The 23,878-nt window shown below is 35.6% G+C and overlaps 1 protein-coding gene across 1 annotated transcript in view; it reads left to right on the forward strand.

The window, feature by feature from the left end:
• KIF6 (kinesin family member 6) overlaps positions 1–23,878 on the forward strand; it is a 150,285-nt gene that overhangs the window by 92,676 nt on the left and 33,731 nt on the right. The window contains exons 15-16 of the mRNA XM_026034048.1: positions 9,762–9,858; positions 14,538–14,593. Of these exons, the coding sequence (XP_025889833.1) occupies positions 9,762–9,858; positions 14,538–14,593 (153 nt within the window). The remainder of the gene's footprint in view (positions 1–9,761; positions 9,859–14,537; positions 14,594–23,878) is intronic.

A 23,878-nucleotide genomic window follows, 5' to 3' on the forward strand; every position in this document is an offset into this window, starting at 1 on the left:
GGTGCATCCCATCAGGGCCCATGGATTTGTGGGTGTCGAGGCTCCCTAGATGCTCTCTGACCCACTCTTCCTCTACCCAGGGCAAGCCTTCCTCTCTCTGGCTCTCTTCGTGTGTCCCTAGGGCCTGGGATTCTAGAGCCTGGGATTCTAGAGGGCTGCCCCCGACAAACACGGAAGCAAAGGCAGCATTCAGCAGCTCTGCTTTGTCTGTGCTTTTTGTAACCAGGGTACCCACCCCATTCACTAGTGGTCCCACGTTCTCCCTGACCTTCCTTTTGTTATTGATATATCTGAAAAAGTTTTTCTTGTTACTAATTTAGGTTAGAATTTAGGTTACCAAAAATGCAACTTTATATAATAAAAAGGCATAATGCGCTTAATTCAGTAGAGAATTCACCTAGTTTCTCAGATGCCTGCTATACATTGTCAGCAAAGTTATGCAGATCTCTGCTGTTCTGCGTGAACAGGACTTCCATTCTGACTATGTGGAACTTCCTGGAGCTGGAAGGCTTCACGTGCCTGGAAGTCTGCAGTGCTGGGGAGACAAGCTAACAAACTCTTCTCTCCTGAAGGCCCAATCTTTTGTATGTGTTGCTTATTTTGTACAGTTAGTATATATTAACATCGACCACTGTTATTCAAAACTTTAGCCATGATACGCAAAATTAGCAATGCTGTCAGTAAGGTAATGGTTACAGTATTTCTTCAGAAAGAGAGCAGTGTTGCTCTAAGACCTGAAAGCTTGAAGTTCATTGTGGTCATTGATGGGGAATGGCAGGCTAACTGCTTTATAAAATGTGCCTTTTGATACTCAGTAGATTATTGTGTTCATTCCAAGAGGCAAACTCCCCTGAATCAATAACAAAACAAGTTCAATCTTTTGCAAATAAGGCTCACTCATCATCTGCTAAACAGAATAAGCAGCAGGACTGATAAAGTTGTGTCGTCTTGGATATAAATAGCTATCAAACTTTAAATTTAGTTAATCTAGGATGTTGAATGGAGAGGTGTCTTACCATGGTACTTCATGTTTTCTTCTCACAGATCTCTTTCACCACAACCTTCTTTTTGGTTCCTCTGTAGTGTTCCTCATGTCAGAGGAAAAAGAAAAAAATTATCTCAGGAATCTCATGAGATCTCAGGTTCCCATGAAACAGTTCCTATACTCCCATAGTTTATAGCCTAAAGTATTAAGAAAGCCCCAAACTGGTACTGATTCATCGTATTCCCACTATGGTCGCCCTTTTTTTTTTTTTTTTTTTTTTTTGACTACCTAAGACTTAGGACATTCATTACTTTAGAAAACCTCAGTATCTTAATAAAGAGTAAGGCTAAAATATAATATGGAATTAAAAATACAGTAAGTTTCCAAAACCAGATTCAGATTTATAACAAGTCATTTTCTTCTGTTCAAGTCCAAACTTCTCTGAAAATAAAATACTTCTCTTTTGTGGCTTATGGTGTTACCAGCAAGATGGGTGGTGGAGCTGGTTCTCCAGGCACCAAAAATACATTCAGATCTCTACAGATGTTCCTGACAGGAGACTTCAGTTGCATTTGGTCCAAGATGCCATGACTTCATTGATGTAGGCTGTCATTTGGCAGAGATTTTAGAATATTCTTATCCTACCATTCAGAGTCATTTTGTGAAAGTTGAGAAGGATACAGGATGCCTCCTTCTCTTGGGTTTTGCAGAGTGTTATTCTTCTTAGGTTCTATACTTTAGTCTTTTACCAGAAGAGCGAACACACACTTTTTCCAAACGCTGTGTCACTTAGCTGAATGATAAAAGGTTATTCTCTCTTAGGGAGATGTTCAGTTCTATCCTGGACTGCATTAAAATATATTAGGTCAATGAAGTAGTACAGTACAGTGGTCTCTTATAACATTATCATGTTTCAAATATTGTAATCACCAAAGAGTAGATTGTAATCACCAAAAAGTGGTCTCACTTTTTATTAAAGCTCCTAGAAACCAACCTCATGTAAATACAAATGAATATGGAAAGGAAGTATGCAGCAAGATCTGAGTGTTGTTTTCCATKAAGATGTTTCAATATCTGACTGATAGCCAAGAAGAATTGATTAAATGTATAAATACAAATAGTTCTCTTCTGAGTGTACTACAGTACTCTATGAATTGGAAGACAATAATTTAGATGAAGGTGCAAGATAAAGACCTTGAAGAATGAGTTTACCTTACTAAGACTTTGAAGACAGACTTTGAAGTGTAACTTGTGGTACTGTTTTTGTTATAAAATGTGCCTCATCCAAAAGCACAGCTTAGCTTCACAACATTATAATACTCTGCACTAACATATTGGTGCTCTCTTGTTCTACCTCAGTAAACTTTTTGCAGCTGCATAAACTGTTGAAGGGTGCAAATTTAGTCTCCAACAAAGAGAATGTAAAGTACAGTCTATTTCTAATGTCCAGTGTTTAGTATATAGAGCAATGCAGTGTAATATATCATGTTTTGTCAGAAGCTATGTGAAATATATGATTTCTGAAATAGGCATAAGTGAGTCATATTTGTTGAGATGTGGCAGCACCATAGGGTGGATCTTCTCAAGGTTTTGTGGGTTTGACTTCATAGTTTCCTTTGTATCCACCCCCGAAACTTATGCCAAGCCTGCCAAATTTTAGATGAGACTCTCTCTCTTCATACCTACTAATTAAGGACTATCTTTCAATATGTATATATATTATATAAATATAATATTACAGGCTGATTAAAACAAGTAGATTGTTACAAATAGCTGCAATTTAGATTTGTCATTCATTTTTCTTCTGAGATACACAAACCCACATGTACGAAATGTAAAAGGTTTCTTTGATAATATTAGCATCAGAATAAAAAAAAGTTGTGTTCCAGTAGATACACAACTTCATTCTTCACTGCTGATACTTGCAGACATTTAGTTCCTGGTAAGTATTTTGTGATTTTGAGCATCTTTACCATCACAGCTCCTGTGCCTTCACTTTGAACTTGATAGTTCTGCTATTCACTGACTCTTAGATATATTTATGTATATAAAACTAGGTGTCATAAAAGTAGGCACACTGTAAGTCCTTAATGCAGATATTCTTTAGCATCTGGAAACTGTACCATGACAAACTTAGAAATTATTAGAGTCCATATGTGAAACAAAATCAGAATAATGTAGCCTTGAACTTGGTACCTGAATCCAATTCATCCAAGTTAAAAATGTGGAGTTCTGTCRTGTGAAGGTAATGATAGTTTACTAAGTTGTTATTAAAAGTTTTGCTTTATATTGTAATTCTCATTAGCATTGTGTTTTGCAAGATTTGACAAGTAGATAAACGAAAATGCTTATTTTTCAAAAAGGGAAAAGAAAGAGAAGAATTTCAGTTTTTTTGCACTCAGATCACCCAGTTCAATCTGGTATCATGTGTCAACTAGGGTGCTATAATGGAATTTCTGTTAGTAATTGTTTAACTGGAAATATCTCCTTCTTTCTTGCATTTTTTTTCCTGAAATTTCTAAACATAATAACTGAAGTCAGCATAATTAAATTACCTGTCATATTCCGCTTTTTTAATTTATGTATTTGTTATTTTGTAATTTGTAAATTTTTAAGATAGCTTCATTTCTTATAATTTAACTGTGCATTCCTAGGACATGTAGTCCAGTAGCATTTTCCTTAATGCCTCTGTAAAGGAATGCTTATTATTGTAAAATCCTGATGGATTTTCTGTAAGTCACCTTTTGGAAGCATTCCAGTTAAATTTTTTTTTTGATCGACTTTTACAAGTCTTCATTTTACATAATATTTTATTTATGTTTTTTTGTTTTTATAATCTTTAAAAAAAATGCTTCAAATGATTGTATATCTTCTGACAAAATTCATCACAGTGGATGTGATACGTTTCCCTGATTTGTGTCCTGTATGGTACTATGCAAGTTTGTTCTTTGCAAGTAAGTATATGCAAGCAATATTTCATTTAATGGTGACTTCTATTTAAAAATCATTTCAGTATATATGGAATTGTTTGTATTGTACAATCAATTAACTTTTTCTGGCTATGAGTCATGCCAAGGTAAATGACCCATGCACAAATTAAATCAATGCAACACAGCATGAGGGTTTCCATATTAGATATTATTACTTACTTATGGAGTGCAGCAGGAGTTGTCTGCATCAGAGTGTAGTATCACAGTAAATATGCTCATAATTTCAAGAAAATATTTTTTTTTGCCCTCTTCCTTCCCCATAAATTAACAAATGAAACTCCAGAGCAAGATAAATTAAATTATACTGTGGTTTTATTTAGAACATTGAGTCTGAATATTTTTGTTTTCTTCTTTGAGACTTTTAACTTTCCAAAAGACTCTCTTTTGCAGTTCAACACTGCAGGGGTACCACAAGCAATCTTGTTTTATGTCTTTCCCATTTTTGAAGTGCAATCTAATGAAGGTAATCATCTGTCGTACACATGCTCTTTATGAAGAAGTTAGCTGAGTTTTACAGCAGGGAAATATTTGTTGTATATTGGATTTTGGTTTGGTTTTCCTCTTTTAAAATATTTATTTTTTATTGATTCATTATTCCCAAGCTCTGTTACTTCTACTTTTTTTCTGTTCTGAACAGATGGCAATGATATCCGAGGGATCCTGCTGAAGATATAATAAATTATACTTACGTGCAAATTTTTCTATTTTAGTTTTAACATGAAGAATTTTCAAGTAGTTTGAGATTGATTTTGGTGCAGAGTTCAGCTGTATATGATAATAAGTGTAAATATGTAATACTAAGAACAGGCTGACCACGGGAACATTCTATATAAGAATGAAAAGCCAGAGTTCACACTGGTTGCCATCCTGCAGTAGTTCCGACAACTCTTACACTCAAATAAGAGCTTTTCCTGAGTCAAGGGGACATTTTGGTCCTGTTGATTTTAATGAAAAAGCTGTCAGTTATTGACAGATAGAGCACTTAGTAGAAATAAAAAGACTGAATAACTTAATGTGAAAATATAGATCCTGCAAAATAGATAAATGGGCATATGCCTTTCTCATCAGAATACATAGTCTGCGAAAAGTCAAAACAGCTATTCCCAAGAGTTTGCTTTTGTTAACAGACAAAGTCTTAATGTTCTTCCCTCAACTTGCGTCCCTGATTCTTGTCTCCTGAGGGCTTTTTCCAATTCTCATTGCAGGCTGGATTGACAGCTTCCAGCATGAGGGCCAGTGTCATATACCAGGATCAAAGTCTGGTTACCTAAAGGGGAGCATGAGGAAACACTGTGATTCTGCTTTCTGACATATCCCAATTATGCAGGGCATTTGCTTAGAGTACATAAGAGCAAGGTAATAGGTGAACCTTAATACTTTATTCATATGGTTGTGTTTCTATGCTAAGTTCTAATACAGACTTCTCTGAAACAAAAAAACGTTTCACAGCTCACAGAAAGTATCAATTTCTTGCTATTGTTTGATAGATTTTTCCAGATTTAACCAAAGAGTCCTGCAAATATTTTCTGTGGGATTTACACATTAAACTGCATGAAGGCCCCTGTGTTCTTCCTCTGTAAAGTAAACCTTTAAAAAACAAATGGCCAGATTCAGCACTTGGGAAGTGCAGTTTCTAGCTGAACASTCTGAAAATTTTGCTGAGCATATACTAAAATACTGGAGTTTTTTTTTTAATTGTCCAATATTTATAAACTGATATCACTAAAACAAACTCCAATGGGATTTGTAGATATTGTATAACTTCAGAAACCATCATGCTCATTTAAATACCTACAAGCACATTTAATCACTTTTGGCCACAAAATAATGTTTAAATTGCTCTTACCTACTCAGAAGTATTCCTTAAGTGTATGCTACCTAACACAGAAATTACATTTACAGCTAACATATAAATAGCATTTACCTCTATAATTTCTTTACTGGCATTTGCTTATTGGGTGCCACCCTTCAGCCTAGATCAAGCTTTAACTCATTTTCCCTTTTAGAGTTTATGAACCGCTATAAAGTAGCTGTTAAATATTGTTGTATATAACTTCTGTATATGTAGTAGCACAGAAAAAAAATGACCTTTTAATTAATTATTTCAGCAGCATAATATTTGCTAAGGCTTCCCTGATATGTAGGATTCCAGCTGTTGTAAACAGATGACCAGGTCTTGGTATCCACAAGGTATTTGTAACTGTCACCTCAAAATTAGCTGCATGCAAATTAATTAGCTGCATGCAAAAGCCTTTTTTTCTTTTTTTTTTCCCCTCAGGGGTTTTTGAGACAGAATTATTACTATTTTGAAGTTTTTATTCTATTGTACTACTATATGCTACAATAAGCTTTTTCGTGATCTTTTCTGATCTCGTTGCTTTTCTGTAGGGCTCAAGAGGGTTCTTGTGCTTCAGTTTTTGACCTGCCCATCAAGATAATAGTAGAGGTATAATTAAAATTATCTTGATACAAAATATATCACTTTTAAATGCATCCCTGTCAACTGGAATGACAAGAGTATAACTACAGGAAAATTTTAGCCCTTTTCTGGTGATCTGAATTATTTTAATAGCAATGATTATTGCAGTTAACATTGTAGTGAATTGACAATGTGTTGCTGATTCACAGTTTGTATAATATGATACATATGATAACCTTAGATAAGAATATTCAAACATTTATTTTGTAACAGTATGCCATAGTATTAAAGAAGAAAAATTGTATGGCATAATACAGCAAAAGAAATTGTTTCCCACTACACTAATAGCTTTAGATGAGTTATTTGATTACCTTGTGAACAATGTGTTACCATGAATGATTTCTTTCTACTCTCAGTTCTAGTTTTATTTATATTACTCTTATTGTATATAATAGTATAAACATATTTCAGTTTACAGATGGAGAAAAATAGAGTAGTTGACTGTTTCTTGTCTTGAAAGAACATACAGCTTATTTGTTCAATTTAAGGCCAATGCAGAGAGCAACAATGTTAGTGCACTTTTGTGAATGGAAACTATTGGAAAGAAGAAAGTGAGGCTATGTTATGAAATTATAGATCACTTAAGGAAACCCAAGCAACACTAACTTTTGAAGGTGAATAGTCGTCGTTATAGAACAGAATAAAAACTCAACCAGTTCATCAAGCTTCCAATATTTTTTAGCAATCTTTTAACAGTATTATTAGTCCTCTATATTGTAGTCCATTTTGTCTTCATCATTCACCACAGACTGCATCATTGTTCTGTAGCTGCTCTGAGCTCTTATTATGTTGAGATATGATCATTATAGTTACTTTAAGATCCTTCAATATCCTTTTCAGAATATGGTTGTTTATTAATTCATGTAGTTCTCTATTTTCTTAAAGTGGCTTGTATAAACTGTAAAATTGCACCTTCCCAAGAACTGGGGGACCTATTTTTTGTGTGGCTTATTTAGCTCTACAGTTCTACTAATTCTTAATGTGACAATATGAGAAAATGATTAGTTGAGTACCTTTATTTTTGGCTGATACAAACCTGGCAGAAGCAAGAATCACTACAGTAGTTTTGTTTTCCAAACTTGCAACTTCTCTTTGAGATGTTGATTATTAATTTGAGTAGAAAATACAGGTGCAAAAGCCTCCACCTTTGTTTATTAATATATTTGTTTGTTTTAGTGGTATTGTATGACATGGCATTGTGGCAGCTAATCAACTCTTGTTAAATTCACCGAAACCATTCTTTATAGTAAGACTGTTAACAGTGAGTGAACAGATGCACATTTTGGAGAAAAGGCAGAGCTACTGGCAGAGAAGTTAAATTTTTTACATTGTGGCATTGCATATAAGTAAGAGTGTTTCACTGCTTATGTTAGGCTCTGCCATGAATTTCATTAAGGCTTTCTGCACGTGATGCAAACTTGTTCCACAAAGAAAACAATTCTAGGAGGATCAACTCAAGCTGGAGATTAAATTAGTGCTGCTAATGGGATGAATCTGTTATAAAATTCTATTTGTAAAGTACCTTGACTTTTTTTTGCAAGGCAGGTGTGAAACTTTAAATTCCCAGATCATTGTCACAGAAAATATCTTTTCCTGCACCCTGTTTCTTTTTTTGATCACGTGGCAGTAAAGACTGCACTATGTAATTCTTTCTATCTTTTTTTTTTTTTTTTTAATTCAGAAAGGGTGGGGCATTTCTGCATGCTTTGCCATTCAAACATTCCTGTTGGTCCTATTTTCAACTCAGATTTTTTGAATTAGTAACAGATGGGCTGATTCTGTTGACTAAAACAGTTTATTTTGAATGAAAAGTTTTAAAGACTTTTGCTGATTATTGAACCATGGGTGCTAGCTTTTGTTATTAGGCTTCATCATAAATAGTGTCTTTTACAGCAGATATCTCACTGAAGCCAATGGATTTTGATCTTGAGGTGGTAATTATGATGAGATGCAGCAATACATATTGCAGAGTGACTGTACAATGCATCTTTCTTCCTACATAAAAAATTGGATTGCAATCCCAGTATGGCATAATCAGAATGTTCAGATAAGTTTTGGTAATATGTATTTATCAGCCCCACTTGCACCAAAATTGCAAAGCAGAGGGAAGGAAAACAAATTCCATACATTGTATGTTGGTTATGGTTATTCCGTACATTGTATATTGATAATACTGATCCACTAGCACAGAACACATAGAAAAGTCTTGTGCAACAAGACTCCCAAGAAACATTTTATCCACTGCACATACGTTTGAGGATCTTGATAGCTGCAAAGCAGGAAGAAAAACTTGTGAGTGAAAAGATAAAGGAGAGTCCATGTGAATTTAGGGAACATAATTCTGAGGTTTCAGTTGCAGCTATGAGGCTGAATTAGTGGTGGAGCTATTTCGCATCTTTCACACATTTTGGGCACTAGAATCCTTCCTTTTCTATTGCTGAACTGTCTTCACTGCTGTCATTTATTTAATTGCAAGTCTCATCCTTTCTCCATACTTTTTTATTGACACATACACACACATGATAAAACTAAGATACTTTTATTGTCTTTCATTCTCCTTAACCTGTTGAACTTTTTTTAGTAATAATGTCAACAAATGATTTCTTGTGTGGGCCTTTAAATTATCTGGCATTGAGAATTTATAAATAATGTAGACTACAATGCTTCTCTCTAGGTAATTTGGGAAAGACTTGAAAGCCCGATTGGTCTTAGTCTTGGGATGACAAAAGGAAACACAACATTGAAACATAAAATGCAGGAACAAGTCTTTAAATCAGTACAATTCCTGATTTACAAGAGCATTCACTAAGGGTGGTTACAGTTATGCATAATTAAATGAAGTTCAAGCTTCGTTCATTCTTCCAAGCAAACTGAAAACACTGATAGCCTGTTTTGTGGCAAATATGAAATATGGATGAAAGAAATACAAAAGCAAAGTGGAGTTTGCTGTTGTGAAAATACCTCCCAGTTTCACTTAAGATATTTCACATATTTTAGATTTTTCTCATTTTGGTTTTATTTATGTAACATTTTAATTGTCTTGAGACAATTACACAGTCCACACATTTATGCTATAGATAAGTGAAGTGAAGCTATATYAGGCTGTCAACAAAAAGGACTCTTTTCTCCAAAGTGCTTTCCTACTAGTGGAACATAGAGCATAGCCTGCTGTGTGCTTCAAGACCCCTGCACTGATTTGCTGTTTATTTTTTGCAAGTAGGAGTAAAATAAATGTAAAATCTCTCTCTCTTGATGGTACTGAAATAGTTCCTTTTTTTTTTTTTTATTTTTTTTATTGGGACAGGAGTGATGTCACTTGGATGTCAGGAGGCTTTTGAAGTTTTCAAGCGTGACCATGCTGACAGCATAACCATTGAGGACAACAAACAGCTTCTAAAACAGAGGTGAGTGTCACAGCAAGATGCAGTTCATTATGTGTGTGAATCCCAATGCAAAACTTTACAAAAGACATCCCAAGCTTCTAGTGAAAACTTGGTTCAGAAGCATGGCCTTTTTCTTAATGGGAACATGTCTCACTCAGCAAACATTGAGTGTTGATAGACTAAAAGTCTGAATAGAGTATGAAAATGGCATGAGTGATCTTAATACATCTTTCCTCTGTTTTTGCTATTCTTATCTTCTCAGTCCTTCTGTAGAAGCAATGTGGTACATGGCACTTGTGATCATGAATTATGTAGAGGAAGTTAGATTCATGTGGCTAAATTGATTACTGTAATTTCCACTGTAGAAAACACTTTATCAGCTTCAACACTGAGCTGGACAGTAAACTAAGAGATGTTTAACATATGCTTCGTCTGTTGCTACAAGCTTCCTTGCCAAGTGAAGCTTTTCTCTGCCAGTTTTGCACTCTAAAATGCACGTAATAATTTCCTACTACACATTTATTGTTAATACTGGCAGAGCACTTCAGAATCTTCTGGTGAAGATGAAGAGATTGGCAAAAATGTTAAAACATGAATATTCAGAAACCCAGCCCTGAGCATCTCTGAAATTTTGGCACCAACATTTGTCTGTGTCACTTGGCTAATTACTGTTGCAGGGTGAGTTTTGCAAGTGTCACCCCTCCTTGTACCATGGGAGAAATAGGACATTTTGAGACTGGAGATAAAAGAGGCCAAAATTTGGGAAGTACTCTCCTAACTTACAGTTCCTCTGCCTGGAACTAACTCTCTCTTCTGGTTTCAGAATATGTAGTGGAGATTGGGAGAAGCCACGAAGTTTAAAATAAGATTTACTTTCCTGAAAGGACAGAGATTCAGATCCATATCTTGGATAACCCCTCTCTAATATGCAGCAGTGGATTGCTGGAGTGAATGCTTTGTGAATGTTGATACCCTAGAGCAAGAAACTTTCCCCCTGCCACTTGCAGTGGATTTTACCAAAGATGCCTCTAGCTCCAAGTTCACTGCATTCATGAAAATGGATTTATATCAAGTCAGCTCTGTAATTTGAAATGCAACCTCTGAACTACCAGTTGCATATAAACTTGGTTACCCAGCCAGTGTTCAAATTGCACAGTAAGAAGTGTGTAGACACCAGATGTTTAAAGATTACCATAAATTCCTTCGTAGGCCTCTCATGTTAATTTTTTTGTTTATAGTTCATGCGTAGCCTTTTTATAGAAGGATCTCTGTTCATATAGGAGCCATACAACTTCTTTACAGCTAACAATATAATTGTTGTCTCATTATTATTAATAACACAATCTAGATTTATGCTAGATATTTTAGAGAAATATGAGAAATAACCTTTTTTCTTTTGATAATAGGGTTMAGTCATATGTCTTTGTTTTGTTTATTTTGTTTGACTGTGATTCATAGTCACAGATGGAATTTGTTGTGCTGTCATAAATTACTACCAAATTTTCGTTTATGTTATTATGCCAGTTTGTAAACTGTGCTGTTTGAGGAACAGATGTGTGGCCCATCCAACTGTTTCTGTTTTGAAGGCAGCAACCTATGAGTAGCTGCATAGGCAGCTGGCTTGAAGTTCAGATCATCCATAAGCATGAATCAGAGTCAATAGTCAATAGATTTGCCTGAGTGGCTACTAAGTAATCGRTGAGCTTAATATTAGCCCATGGGAGCTAGGGGAGAGAAAGAGGGAGATACTGTGGGATGTTTCCTTTAGATCTGTAAATAATCTTCAAGAGACCTTTTGGGGTGCTGTAAATCAACACCAGTGGGGATAAAACATATTCTGAAAAGTCTTATGGACTCTTCCATAAGGTTTGTGCCTTCCTTGTGTAGGCAGTGTTCAGCATACAGGAGCCTCCCAGCKGGGGCCATTTACAGCTGTTGAATTCAACCATCAAAACAAGTGAGATTCCAATTCCTAGTTTTAAAGGGAAGAGAACTCAACTGAGAAGGGGCAGTTTTCCAAACCCCACCTCCCCAAGGGAAAGCCACATTTCTTAACTCTGTTTTGATGTAATTTGAATTAGACAGAAACACAATTTGTGGATTTCCTCAGCTACTTTGGCTACACCAACGCTAATCCAGATCAACTGAAAGGTTATTTAATAATTATGATTTGCCTCCACACTCAACAAGGTTCAACTTGTACACATCTGAGCAACCATTCAAAATTTCATATCATCATGTCCTGCCACAARTCATGAGGCAGGAAATCATCCTTCTTGTATTTATTTCCATTTTAGAATGCTACAATGAAAATTTTCTTAGAGCAACCTCAGTTCTCTTAGATGCTTTTCAGACTTGGCCATTGTACTCGGACTTAATTGTTGCTATCATTACAGCAGAATACATATAGCATTTGAAAGTCTGTTGTATATTCCATTTGCCCTGAAGAGCTTTATATAGCACTGAGTTAAAATGGTGCAAGGCAATAATTATATCAGCAATTGATGTAAAATATTTGAAAAAATCATAGAAAATGCAGGAACAGAGAAGTGATCAAGTTCTGGCAGGATATAGGGAATATAGAGAATATAGTGCATTTTAAGGCTGTGAGGAAAGCTTTTTTTTGAGCAAGTATATATCACAYTTATTAAGGAACAAGATGTGGAGGGAGCACAATGTTAACAAATAACACTGAAGCAAGCATCCCTGCAACTCACATTGCAATTTAAAAGAGTAACTTGTGATCATTAGAATACTTGCAAACCATGTGAGAAGTTGATGATTTTAATATAATGAGGAGTGGTCAGTGAATTGATTTCAAAACACACCTGATGGGAATTGATGAGCATTGTAATCATAYTTTAAAAATGATATTTTTATTATAAAAGTATTATTATTTTCATTACTATCACCTAAAAGCATTCTAGTTATATAATTATGGATATAATTATGCTCAGGATATAGTTATGCTCAGTTCTGTTCAACCATAATACAAAAACACAGTCTTTTGTCTCAGAACATTTGCAGTATCATCTAGCGTGCAGGTTGGAAAGATACTTTGCAGGTATATACATGTTTTACATCACTCAGTTTGGGAGCAATTTGGGAGAGATGATTGTGCTCAGAGAGAGAATATTCTGCATGGGAATACACTTTCTGACAAAAGTCAGAAGTCACTTAATCTTACGGTATATTACCCTTTTTAAGATAGATATGACAATACTTTGCTCTCACTTATGCTGTGAAGAATATTTGTTTAACTATATGCAATGCTTTGGAAATTCTGTACTGTTAACGTGTCTATCTTATTACTCATATCAAATAAAATCTCAAATGAAGCATTAAACGTGTTAATAATAATTTCCTACTGAATTCCAGTCAACTTTAAGGGAGAAAAACATCGCAGTGAAAAAGTGTATAAAAGCACTTTTCAGCAGCAGCACCTCTAAATTGAAGGCTAAAAAAAATGAATATTTGCAAGAGAAATGTGGTTACTAGTGCTAGACTCATCTGGGCCACTATGATTAACATCGCTACTTTGTAGAAAGGGCCAAGTGATCTGTGAGTGGTCAGAGCCTTGGTTTTCTTTTTCAACACACTCAAGAAATATGTGGGTAAATTAGTTCAGTAGATATTCTGAGAGAAGRACCACCTACTGAATCAGCAGCAACACTTCCTGTGGCATGCTGCATTGCCTTTGGTATCTCCTCCAAAAGTAAACCAAACTCATTTTTGCTGTCAAAATACTATCCCAAGATGGAAAGGCCTCATTCTGTTCCAGARTAGTTCAAATGTGTCATATTATGTAAAAGTAATGTTACGTATTACAAAAGACAATTAAAAATATTGTTGAACAAAATCACTTTTCACTTARTCTGTACTTCATTTATTTACTGTTCTTCTACAATGAAATTTCACACTTTTAAAACATCATTGCCAAATTTGATTTGAGGCCCATTTGTCAGAATATGGCAAAAAGGAGTTTGTTTTTTTGTTTTTTTTTTCTTGTTTTTTTTTTTTTCTCTCCAAAGTCTGAATCATTGATTTGTTTCCACCCTGCACAGGCTGCTTCTTGCTTACTATTTTTAGGTCTTCATGTGGATTGTTTTGGCTTATATCAGTGTATGAGAAGTAGTTGAGTATCACTTGAAGAGCAGCACTCACACAAAGACTCTCTAGAAGAAAAAAAAAAGTAATTTGTTTTGATATAGTTTCTTATTTTTCTGTTTGAAAAGTTTCTCATTAATGTGTAAAATGTGTTTGGGGTATAGATTTTCACATAACAAATACTGTCTCTTCTGAATATGCAAATTACTTTGCTTGGATTTGTTCTTTCAACTTTGAAACAGTGGTTGGTTAAAACATTGCATGTAATTTAGCATATAAAAGTTAATATTGTACTCTAACATGGGTATTTAAGAAATCCAGTCATTAACATCAAAATAGTATTATCAGAAGAATTTAAATTTTTTATTGTTTTTCCAGTTAACCTCTTTGTTAAGTTCAGCGTGGTTTGATTTAGACCAAATGATCTTTCTTCTGGAATATTATTTCCAACCAACAATTCTGCTAGGAAATAGCAGAATTTTGAAAGTGATTTTTAAGCAAAAAATAAGTTGAGTCATTCCATATTTTACTGTGAATAAATAATTTAACTAGTTGTTCTGAGTAATTCTATATCACTGTGCTTCTACTACCAGGTTTGCTGAAGCTAAATCTCTTGGAGAGAAAGTAAATGAAGTGAGAAATAAAATAAGTGAGTACCTTTCAACTTCATTTTATTATCTGCAGTTAATATAAAATTACAACATTCAAAGGATGTGGAAAGAAATTCAGTTTTCTAATGAAATCAWTATATTGATAAAATTTTATGTATCGGTTTTGATTATTACAAATGCCATAATCTGCAAAGCAAGACTGTTCTTTACTTGACAGATCATATGAAATTTACAGAAGGGAGAAATTAAGGTATTTACCTCATATTTTCTGAATTTTCTTGTGGGGTTAAAGAATCTAAAAAACACCACACAGTGAAATCTTTGGATTAGGATTSTGTTTACCTGTATATTTATACAGCTTCTGATACAATAAGTGCTCATTCTTGAATGTTCTCATTGTTCTCATTGACTAGTTTTAAAGGTAACCTAGCATCCATATCCAGTGGTGTAGCCTCTACCCTAGGTGTCCATTGCCTTCCATATCTCCCTTTGCCAKGAAGTGCTTGGCAGACGGTATGAAAATTGGTGAAGCAGTGTCCTCAAGTGGAATACAGTATATATCAACAATGGAGGGGGAGGAATTAACTTTTTTTTTTTGCCTCAACAAAGCTTTTATTATCTTCCCATACCTGTATGCCTTCATAGGATAAGCTAAAGTGCAGTTCAGTTTTTCCACCCATCTTGCTTTGGTGTTGAATGAGCACTGGGCAAAATCTCCTTGCTAAGTAACTTCCAGTGGCAGAGATATGTATCTGATGAAGGAAAAGGAATTCAAAAGGGTTTTGAGATGTCTGTGGGTGGTACCAACACAGACGCACACAACGGAGTCCCCTTCTTGTTTCATAACACAGCTGATGACTCTTCTCATGGCGGTGCTGGTGGTTTCTCTATACTTTCACCACAGCCATGATTATATTCTCTGTGGCCATGCACTGTAGCTCCTGCCAGATGCCCCTCCCAATGGTATATCAGAAGTCTCTTGGAGCTGTTATGTGGTATATTTAGAATTATGTCATCTGTGAGGAAAAACTCAACCATACACAGACACCTGCAGGCACTGCCAATGGGAAAACGCATTGAGGATGAACTGTGAAATCATCTTGAAATCCACATTCTCCTTATTTGCTTCCATCTCCTATATATCCTCATCTGTAATAGAAAGCCCATGTAATTTCTTGGCCTGAATGAGTTAGAGAGAGGTTCAGCAGTAGATGCCAAATTTCTTTCCCTTGCTGAAGCTGAAACCCATTTTGGAGCAGGTTTAGTGCCTGCAATACACCAGCAATAAGCAGCCAGAGAGAGGCTCAGCTTTCTCAGTGCCAGGGGCTGTAATAATGCTGCTTGAGGAGAGAAACCCAGAGGCCAATTGCATGCACCTTATACTTGCTGCAAACATGTTGGCTGGAGAGCAAGTGCCTGCAAAATGCAGGAGGTGGTACAAGAGATAGGGGGACACAGGGCAGCCCTGAAGGAAACGCTTGTAGTATGGTACTGGGATATGACTTGAGCRGTCTGCAAGTCCCTTGAGATTTGCAGGAGTCTGTTGTGGCAGCTCTCAAAAATGATGTGACAAGTCAATGTAGACTTAACTTTGTTCACTGCAATTGAAAGCAACAGTCTTAAAATTGTTTTTGGTGAAGTTCTTCAGTGTTAGGCACTAGTAGTTCTTCTAGTAGACTAGGTTTGGGGAGCATGGCTAATACGAAAATCTGAGTATATGTTCATATTCATAGATTATAGTAGAGCAAAAACTAGTGCTGTGCTCTTGACAATGCTTATATACTTCTTATAGAAAATTGCAATACCTTCTGGACAACACGAATACTAAAAAGCTTAAAAAAAAACAAACTAGAAGCATCTCCATAATTCTGAAGAAAAGTTAGAGAAAATTGCACATTCTGGTTTTGTTTTGATATCTAAAATAGAGTCACAAGTTAGGTGTTTTCAAGTTGAAAGATGTATTTCGTTTGTCTCCACTTTTTTATTTCAGTAGTAAAATGGAAAAATAGTCTTTTTGTTTTGGCACTCAAACAAAATATTTTATTCATGTAACCCAACAATATGAGCAAGAGATTCCATCCACATTGAGTCCTTTCATAGATATCTGTCTGCTGACTTATGCAAATGATGCTGCTGTATGCTACTCTGTGGATGTTTAAAAAACACCAGTGTAGACTTGAGAAGGATCCTAGTCTGTACTCCTTCCTTGAATTCCTTCTGTGTAACTTMATACCACATAGGAAAATTTGCATTCTGGTTGTAGGAATATTGTATTTTATTCACTTATTCTTTTCTCCTGTCTAGGCTACTGTTGATCGTAGTTTTTAATAAGTCAGCCTATTAGCACCTCTCTAACAATAATTAAAACTTGAATCAATATTTTTTTTCTGGTTTCTCTTGGTTAGCCAATGCAACAGTACTACTTTACATAGCTGAACAGCCTCAAACAATTTTTCAGTTAAGTGTGGTTCATCATAGTATGCGTACTCAAAAGCCCATTACAGATGCCACGTAAGGTTGCTAACCTGCCAAATTCATACTGAAAATCTGATAGGAGGAATAAGAGTCATCTGTGGCCTGCAACTAGATCTTTAATTTACTTTTTATTGTTGTTTTGGTTTTCTTAAGCATTCCTGGCTGCCTTTGCTCAGTCAAGAACAGATTCCATCAATATCAGTTTCTGTTATTTCTAAGCTACACTTAATAGTATAAAACTATGCACCACAGAGGTCATAGGGGAAGCCACTTCATGCAATGTAGAGCCCATTTCATGCGGTCTGATTATTTTCTGAGACATTGACAGCAGTTGGCTGTAACTTGTATATCATAAATATCTTTTCATTTTGACTTTGGAAATACTAGAGTGTTTTGCAGTAAAAAGTACACAAAATACTCCAAACACTCCAAATACGCTAGAATTTCAAAAACACATTGGTGCTGAGCAAATAAATTTGCAGTAAATTTGCTTCCCTAAAGGAAAGAGGATCAGCACAGATGCTTGAACATGCTCTTTTAATATATAGAAAAGCTCTTAGAGCAATTCTCAGTTTTAGAACTTACTGCCTAGTTAGTCTGCCAGAATTCAATTTCATTAGTTCTGGACATCCTACCTAGCCTCTCGGTTTTCCTGGAGGCTGTTCAAGGGTCTGTGCTGAGGTGACTCAATTCATCATCAGCCTTTTCTTGATTTTGTGATTATTTTTGTATGGCTGATGTATTTGTGAAGCCAGACTGATGCTATAGTTCCAGTTAAGAAATTGAAGCCCCTCGTTCAACATAAACAGAGCAGTATCCTTGAATCTGTCTTTTGGGAAGCCTGAACGGAAACTGGGTGTTCACAGATCTATCGCATATGACATCTTAGGGACAAAGTCTAAGCCTAAGGCTGAGCATGTCAAGGCTGCAAAATGAAGCTCTCTTGGCTTTTACTGTCTGAGCTTCCTTGCTGTCAACCACACTGCAGAGACAGACCAACCCTTCATTCGGCTTATCGTACGCACATCAATAGAGCACTGAACATTGCTCACTGACAGTGAAAGTCTAGTCCTTGCTGGCTTTCCTGTATGGAAGCATTCTTGAATTGCTGGTATATCTGTTTAAATCTCTTCTAGCTCTGGATGTGCTTTTCTCTGCTCTAATCACAGTCAAGGAAAAGCTTTGAAGGGCGTTTCAGCTTGCTGCTGTGCTGTTTTTGAGAGATGTTCATGGATGATCTGAGTTAGTGGGTTTTTTTTGTGGTGGGTTTTCTGCTTGTTTTTTTTTTTTTTTGGAAAGTCAGAGAAAGTCATTATTAAAGTAGCTGTTATACTTTAGAAGGTAATTATTGAAGTGTAATAATGGTAGCAGTAAAAGAATTGTAACACCTCATTTTCATTAGTATGGTCACAGATTCAATACATGTTATTTACACTTCTATAAAATGATCCATATAGGATAATAGGTTACTGTGATGGATATATATAACTGTCACACTATTATATATATATATATATATATAACTGTCACTCACTCCGTGACAGTTACATTGTCATAATGATCACCATGACCATCGATTTCTGCATGAGGAAACGGACTTTTATGAAGCAATAAGAGAGCTTGTGGTGGCCATCATTTCTACATGGACAGTCTGGAAGAGACTAACTATTGCAATCTGGAAACTGGCCACCCCTGACTTCAATAGTCTATCATTAATCCCGTATGACAAGTTAGCTCTTGGCAGTGTAGTATCGCTGATTTATAAGGTGATTTGCTGAGATGTGAGGAACAGAGCTAGTATGACTGACATAATAGACAGTTTTCAGAGAATAGGTTTTCTACATTGCACTGAGGATGTCCATATGCAAAGTGTGTTGGCCAAAAATGTGTATTCCAACTGCAGATAATTCAGTTGTTATGCAGGCCTTGTATGAGCCACAGAGGTAGGTTCATAAGCAACTTCAGGGGGTGCCCAGGGCAATACTTGACAACAGAGTACTGCTGAGATGGGACATTGAGCTGTCTGGGTTAACAGGARCTTTACTTCTAGGGTATGGTTATAAGCAAAATATTTTTACCCCTATTACCAAGAACACTCTGTTTGGAAGAGTTCTGACAGTGAAAGGAGGAAAGTCTACGTGTGAATAAACTGCAAAGCATTAAATGATTACAAAGAACTCTGAGTGCTGCCTCATTGGTAAATGAGTAAATACTGTTCTCAGTGAAGATTAAGCCAATACATTCATTCAGAATTTAGTGAATAAAAGACTTGCTCGTATAAAAGAATGTGCTAGACACATGCATGTTAGATGCAACTAAGATTAGTAAAGACTTCCAGTTCATCCCTATAAATGTCTGTCTGCCTTGGGGTATTTATATCACTATTAGGGCTATTTTTTTCCTAAGGAAAAAAAAAGTACTAAATGGTATTTAATGCCCAAAGGAAAGCAGCTGTTGCTTTTAGTCTGTCCAGAAATCATCTAACATTTATGATGGAAGCTGAAAAAGGAAGGGCAGACTCATGTGGGAGTAATAACTATGTGAGGAAACAGCCCTCTCAGAATGAGAAGGGGTAGGTGGGTGGATTATGTGTGCATGATGGTGATGATATAGCTATACCCACAGGAATGCTGACATGTTGCACTGCTCCTCTCTGTGCTTTGATTTTAGTGCACAGCATCATAGGATATCAAAAGCAATGGTAATCTTTAATGAGAGAAAGTCCTTTTATTGTCAAGCAAKATTATTCCTGAACCCTAGTTTAATTTGCTTGTAAGTAATTCAATCAAAACAATTGCCATTAAAATCACAGTTAGGGAACTGCTGCACTGTATGGCTGAGGACTGAGAGAGAACAAGGAATAACAGCAGTTGAAGRAAATATTGACTTCGATTCTCTGCCTTGTATCTTGCACTGTCATTTCTGCAAATGCAAAGTAGCTGTAAAACCTAATCAGAACCTTAATAAGATAAATCTTGCATCAGAATTTCTCATGCATGGCAGTGATAGAGTTTTAGTCTACATGACTATGGAACTTTATTTTGATATAAAATGAGCAGGCAGAGTGTAGAATTAAAATGCTTGTATAAAAACATTGATGGCAAATTTCAAATTCACAAATGACATCATAAAATTCCTGAGTATGGCCGCTGCTTCTGTTTTTTCACTTCTGTGTATATGCACTGCAGTATGTATCTTTCTGACGGAAAACCTCTGGGGTACAGCAGTATCCTGAATTAGGGGTGGACAGTGGTGAACCTGAAATTTGTGTTGCTTTATTACATGTGGTGAGTTTCTCCTCAGAATGCCACAGTTTTCTTTCTTCAGCCAGCATTTTCTCTCTCTCTTCTTCCATAGTGCCTGTTTCTTACAGCCACTTTTCTACATATACATTTACACACTCTTTCACRGAGATAAAAGAAGTGATTATAAAGCAATGACACAAGACAGTCACAAAAGTATAAAGACAATGACAAAAACAGGGTAATGAAAATATACTTGCATAGGAATAATGGTAGCTGTTGTATTTTTTTGTTTTTAGAATTTGATGGTATCAATTCATCTTCACTTAAATACCTTACCAATGAATTCCTCCACTCCCACATACTTGGCACATTTTCATATTTGACTAACTCTTACTACACAACATAGCACAAATGAAGGACATAAGTATACAAGATTGCCATTGAATCTTACAACCTAGGAAGGAAATTCTTTTATAGGAGTGTCAGATAAGAATTATGGTGTGATCATTCTACTTTTATGTATAGAGAGGCTCATTTAAACACAAAAATAAGAATATTTTATGCGAGGTTAATAATTATACCCCTACAACTTTATTGAATAGTTTAAAGCTTTTTTTTTCAATAGTTAAGAACTGAAATGAGAAAAAATATATGTTTTTCAGGCAGAGATGATCTGAGAGCAGCATATTAGTTCAGGAATAAATCTACATTGTTTTAGCTTCGTTTGCTGGCATGAACTGCTTGCTTTGAGAAGGAAAAACCAATTACTTATGAAATGGAATCCCAAAGATGATTGTAGGAATGCTATGTATATTTCAGGCCATGATTATATGGATTTAAAGAATTGAGGGAAGTCATGCATGAGCCAGAACATTTTTTAGAATTTTCTTGAAGAGGTATATRTACTTAGAAAGGATATAATTTTTCTGTTGAAATGGAACCTAAATTAAATGCAAGTGTTCTGATTGCTTGCTATATAAAAAGAAAATTCATCCAGATCAACCCATTACTTTCTTGAAGTTCAGTGTTATCACTAGTATTATCTATCAATTTTATGTTAGTGTAAATGTTCTTAATCAGAGACCTTAGTTCAGTAAACATTGTTTCACTCACATATGGAGTGAGACTATAGTAAGGAATAAATTATTGTGCTTTGAAATGTATTCCATTTTTCAGTGTAGCATTCTGAAATACATACTCTTTAATGGAAATAAACATTGAGATTTCAGAGCTGCTGATTAGTATAATTCACTGTTCTAGTTTGATTCTAGAAAATCTGAAGCACTTATTCAGTCTTATTTCTGATGATATATACACTGAATTTTATTGGAAATGACTAGAACAGAAGAAAAATCATAGAATTGGGCTTTAAAAGGTTAGAGAAACTGTAAGAAGAAAAAAGGTTACATTCCAGAGGCAAATCTGTTTCAAATGAGATACAAACAACTCATAAATACATTACTTCGGTATGAAGATTTAATGAACAGATAACTCAGTAATATTCCACAGTGTTTCATTCTTCAGGTAGCTTAGCATGAATTGCTATTCTCATCAGAGACCATTAAATTCCATGGAATAAATCTTGAAATTCTCACTCAAGAGAATCTCAAACTGAGGTCAATTTGAGTTGAAGAAACTTTGACACAACTGAGGTCGATTTGAGTTCTACTTGTATCAGGATTTAAAAGAAATTCTGCAAATATTTTCAGATTTGTCTTTATCGTTGTTTTATTTGATAAAGAGCAACAGGCATTAGGTATAGTATCAACATAAACAGGGAAATAAAAGCCCTGCTATTGTGAAATATATTGCAACATATTCTGAGATAGCCAAAGAAGCCTATTTGAGCTTCATGTGCATTTTCACCAAGCCTTATRATACTGCTGAGGCTGCTCAGGCTTCTGCTGATGCAGGCAGCAGTCTGTCCAGTCTATCGTTCTGCGCTCAGCCACTCACTTTGGGACTGTCCTCTAGTTAAAAGGTAACATAAGGACTACTGCCGTGAACTACAAATAGTGTTCTGGGTAAATTACACTATGTCTATAAAAATTAGGAGGAAAAAAAYGTTATTTCTCTGAAGCTGTTCTTTTAGGCATGCCCATGTGTACAGATACAACCCATTCTTCTATTGTTTCTTGCCAAGGCTTCTGAGGAATTTGTAGATATGCTGAGATTGATAGGATCTGGCAAATACTGTGCATAACTCCTACAGCATSCAGAGAGACAAATGTTTTATGTCTGCTGCACAGGTTGGCTGAGGCAAAATGTGTGAGTGTATGTATGTAGATGGTATCTCTCAATGAAAGCCAGGCATAGATAAGTAGCTATWTTTTGTGTTTCTGATTTTGTTTCTTTGGTTTATTCTCTTGTTCTGTTTCAAACCCATCTTCTTGTTGTAGAAACAATGATATAATACAGCATCGAAAGGAAGAACAAGTCATTTCTATGGCAAGTTTTAGTTGATGTACTATACTTATTAGCATAGTATTCATCAGAAGCGTCTCTTGTGATTAACAACTTAAAGCAACAGTTAAGCAGGTATATCCTGGGGATATTCGGCAATTAGAAGTAGTTTCAGGAGTGTGAGCTTCTCAGCCAATACTTGAGAGGAATTTTGATTGTGATCGTATTTTTCAAGAAAAGAAAGATGCAGCTGTGGCATAGCTCTTAAAAAAAGTCACTAGGGTTTGTTTACAATATTTTAATTGCTGAAAAAAATATAATGCAGAGCACGATCCCTAACAGTGGATCTCATTACCAGATTTCTAACACCTGTCACTGGCTTAGTGTGTGCAGTGTCCAAATTTTTACTTGGTAAAATGAGTGGCTGATTAGGTAATTAACATATATAAAGGATATAAGAAGGTTTTATAGCAAAGTGAAGGACTAAATATTTTAAACATAAAATCAGGTATTCAGGTATGACATAACAGATATGATATGTGGTCTTTCAAGTTCTTTTTCTATTATATAAGCATTTTTTTCATCATACAGAGATGCTCTTAAGCATTATGCAAAGTTCTGTATCTGTAGAGAAGAATTTATATGAAAAACAAGAGAATTTGCAAGAGTCCATTCTTGATTTAGAGAAGCTCTCTGGAAACCAATCCATATATCCATATTCATATCCAACATATCCATATCCAACAGAGCTTGGTACTTAAAAAGTAAGAGTCCCAGATTTCCTCCACAAAGGAACTGCGTGCTGTAGCCAATGTAACATGTTTAGGATATGCTGGGCAAGCCACGCAAGTGCTCAGCTGCACAAGTGCAGCCCATCTAGCACGTTCTGTATGTGTCCAGCTCACTGTTTGTGCACAGGTGAATTCCACACAGTGTGCCCCATGCTACCTTGTGTGCGTGTGTCATGACGCGTGTATCAAGGTCAGCATTTCTGGCTGCCTGGCAGCTACTACCACAGCTTGGACTGCTGAATACATGAGCCATTCCGGTTGAGGAGCTAGAACAAATCAAAACAGTAATTTATCATGAGAAATAGCAGATTTGAGAAGCACACCTTAGTGCAGAATGGAGAGAGGGGGAAAAAAAAGAAAAAGAAAAAGAAAAAAAAAAAAGAAAAAAGAAAGTATTGTTGCCTGGAAG

The sequence above is a fragment of the Nothoprocta perdicaria genome, unplaced genomic scaffold (genome assembly GCF_003342845.1).
Source record: "Nothoprocta perdicaria isolate Ctin4 unplaced genomic scaffold, notPer1 scaffold_139, whole genome shotgun sequence".
Lineage (NCBI taxonomy): Eukaryota > Metazoa > Chordata > Aves > Tinamiformes > Tinamidae > Nothoprocta > Nothoprocta perdicaria.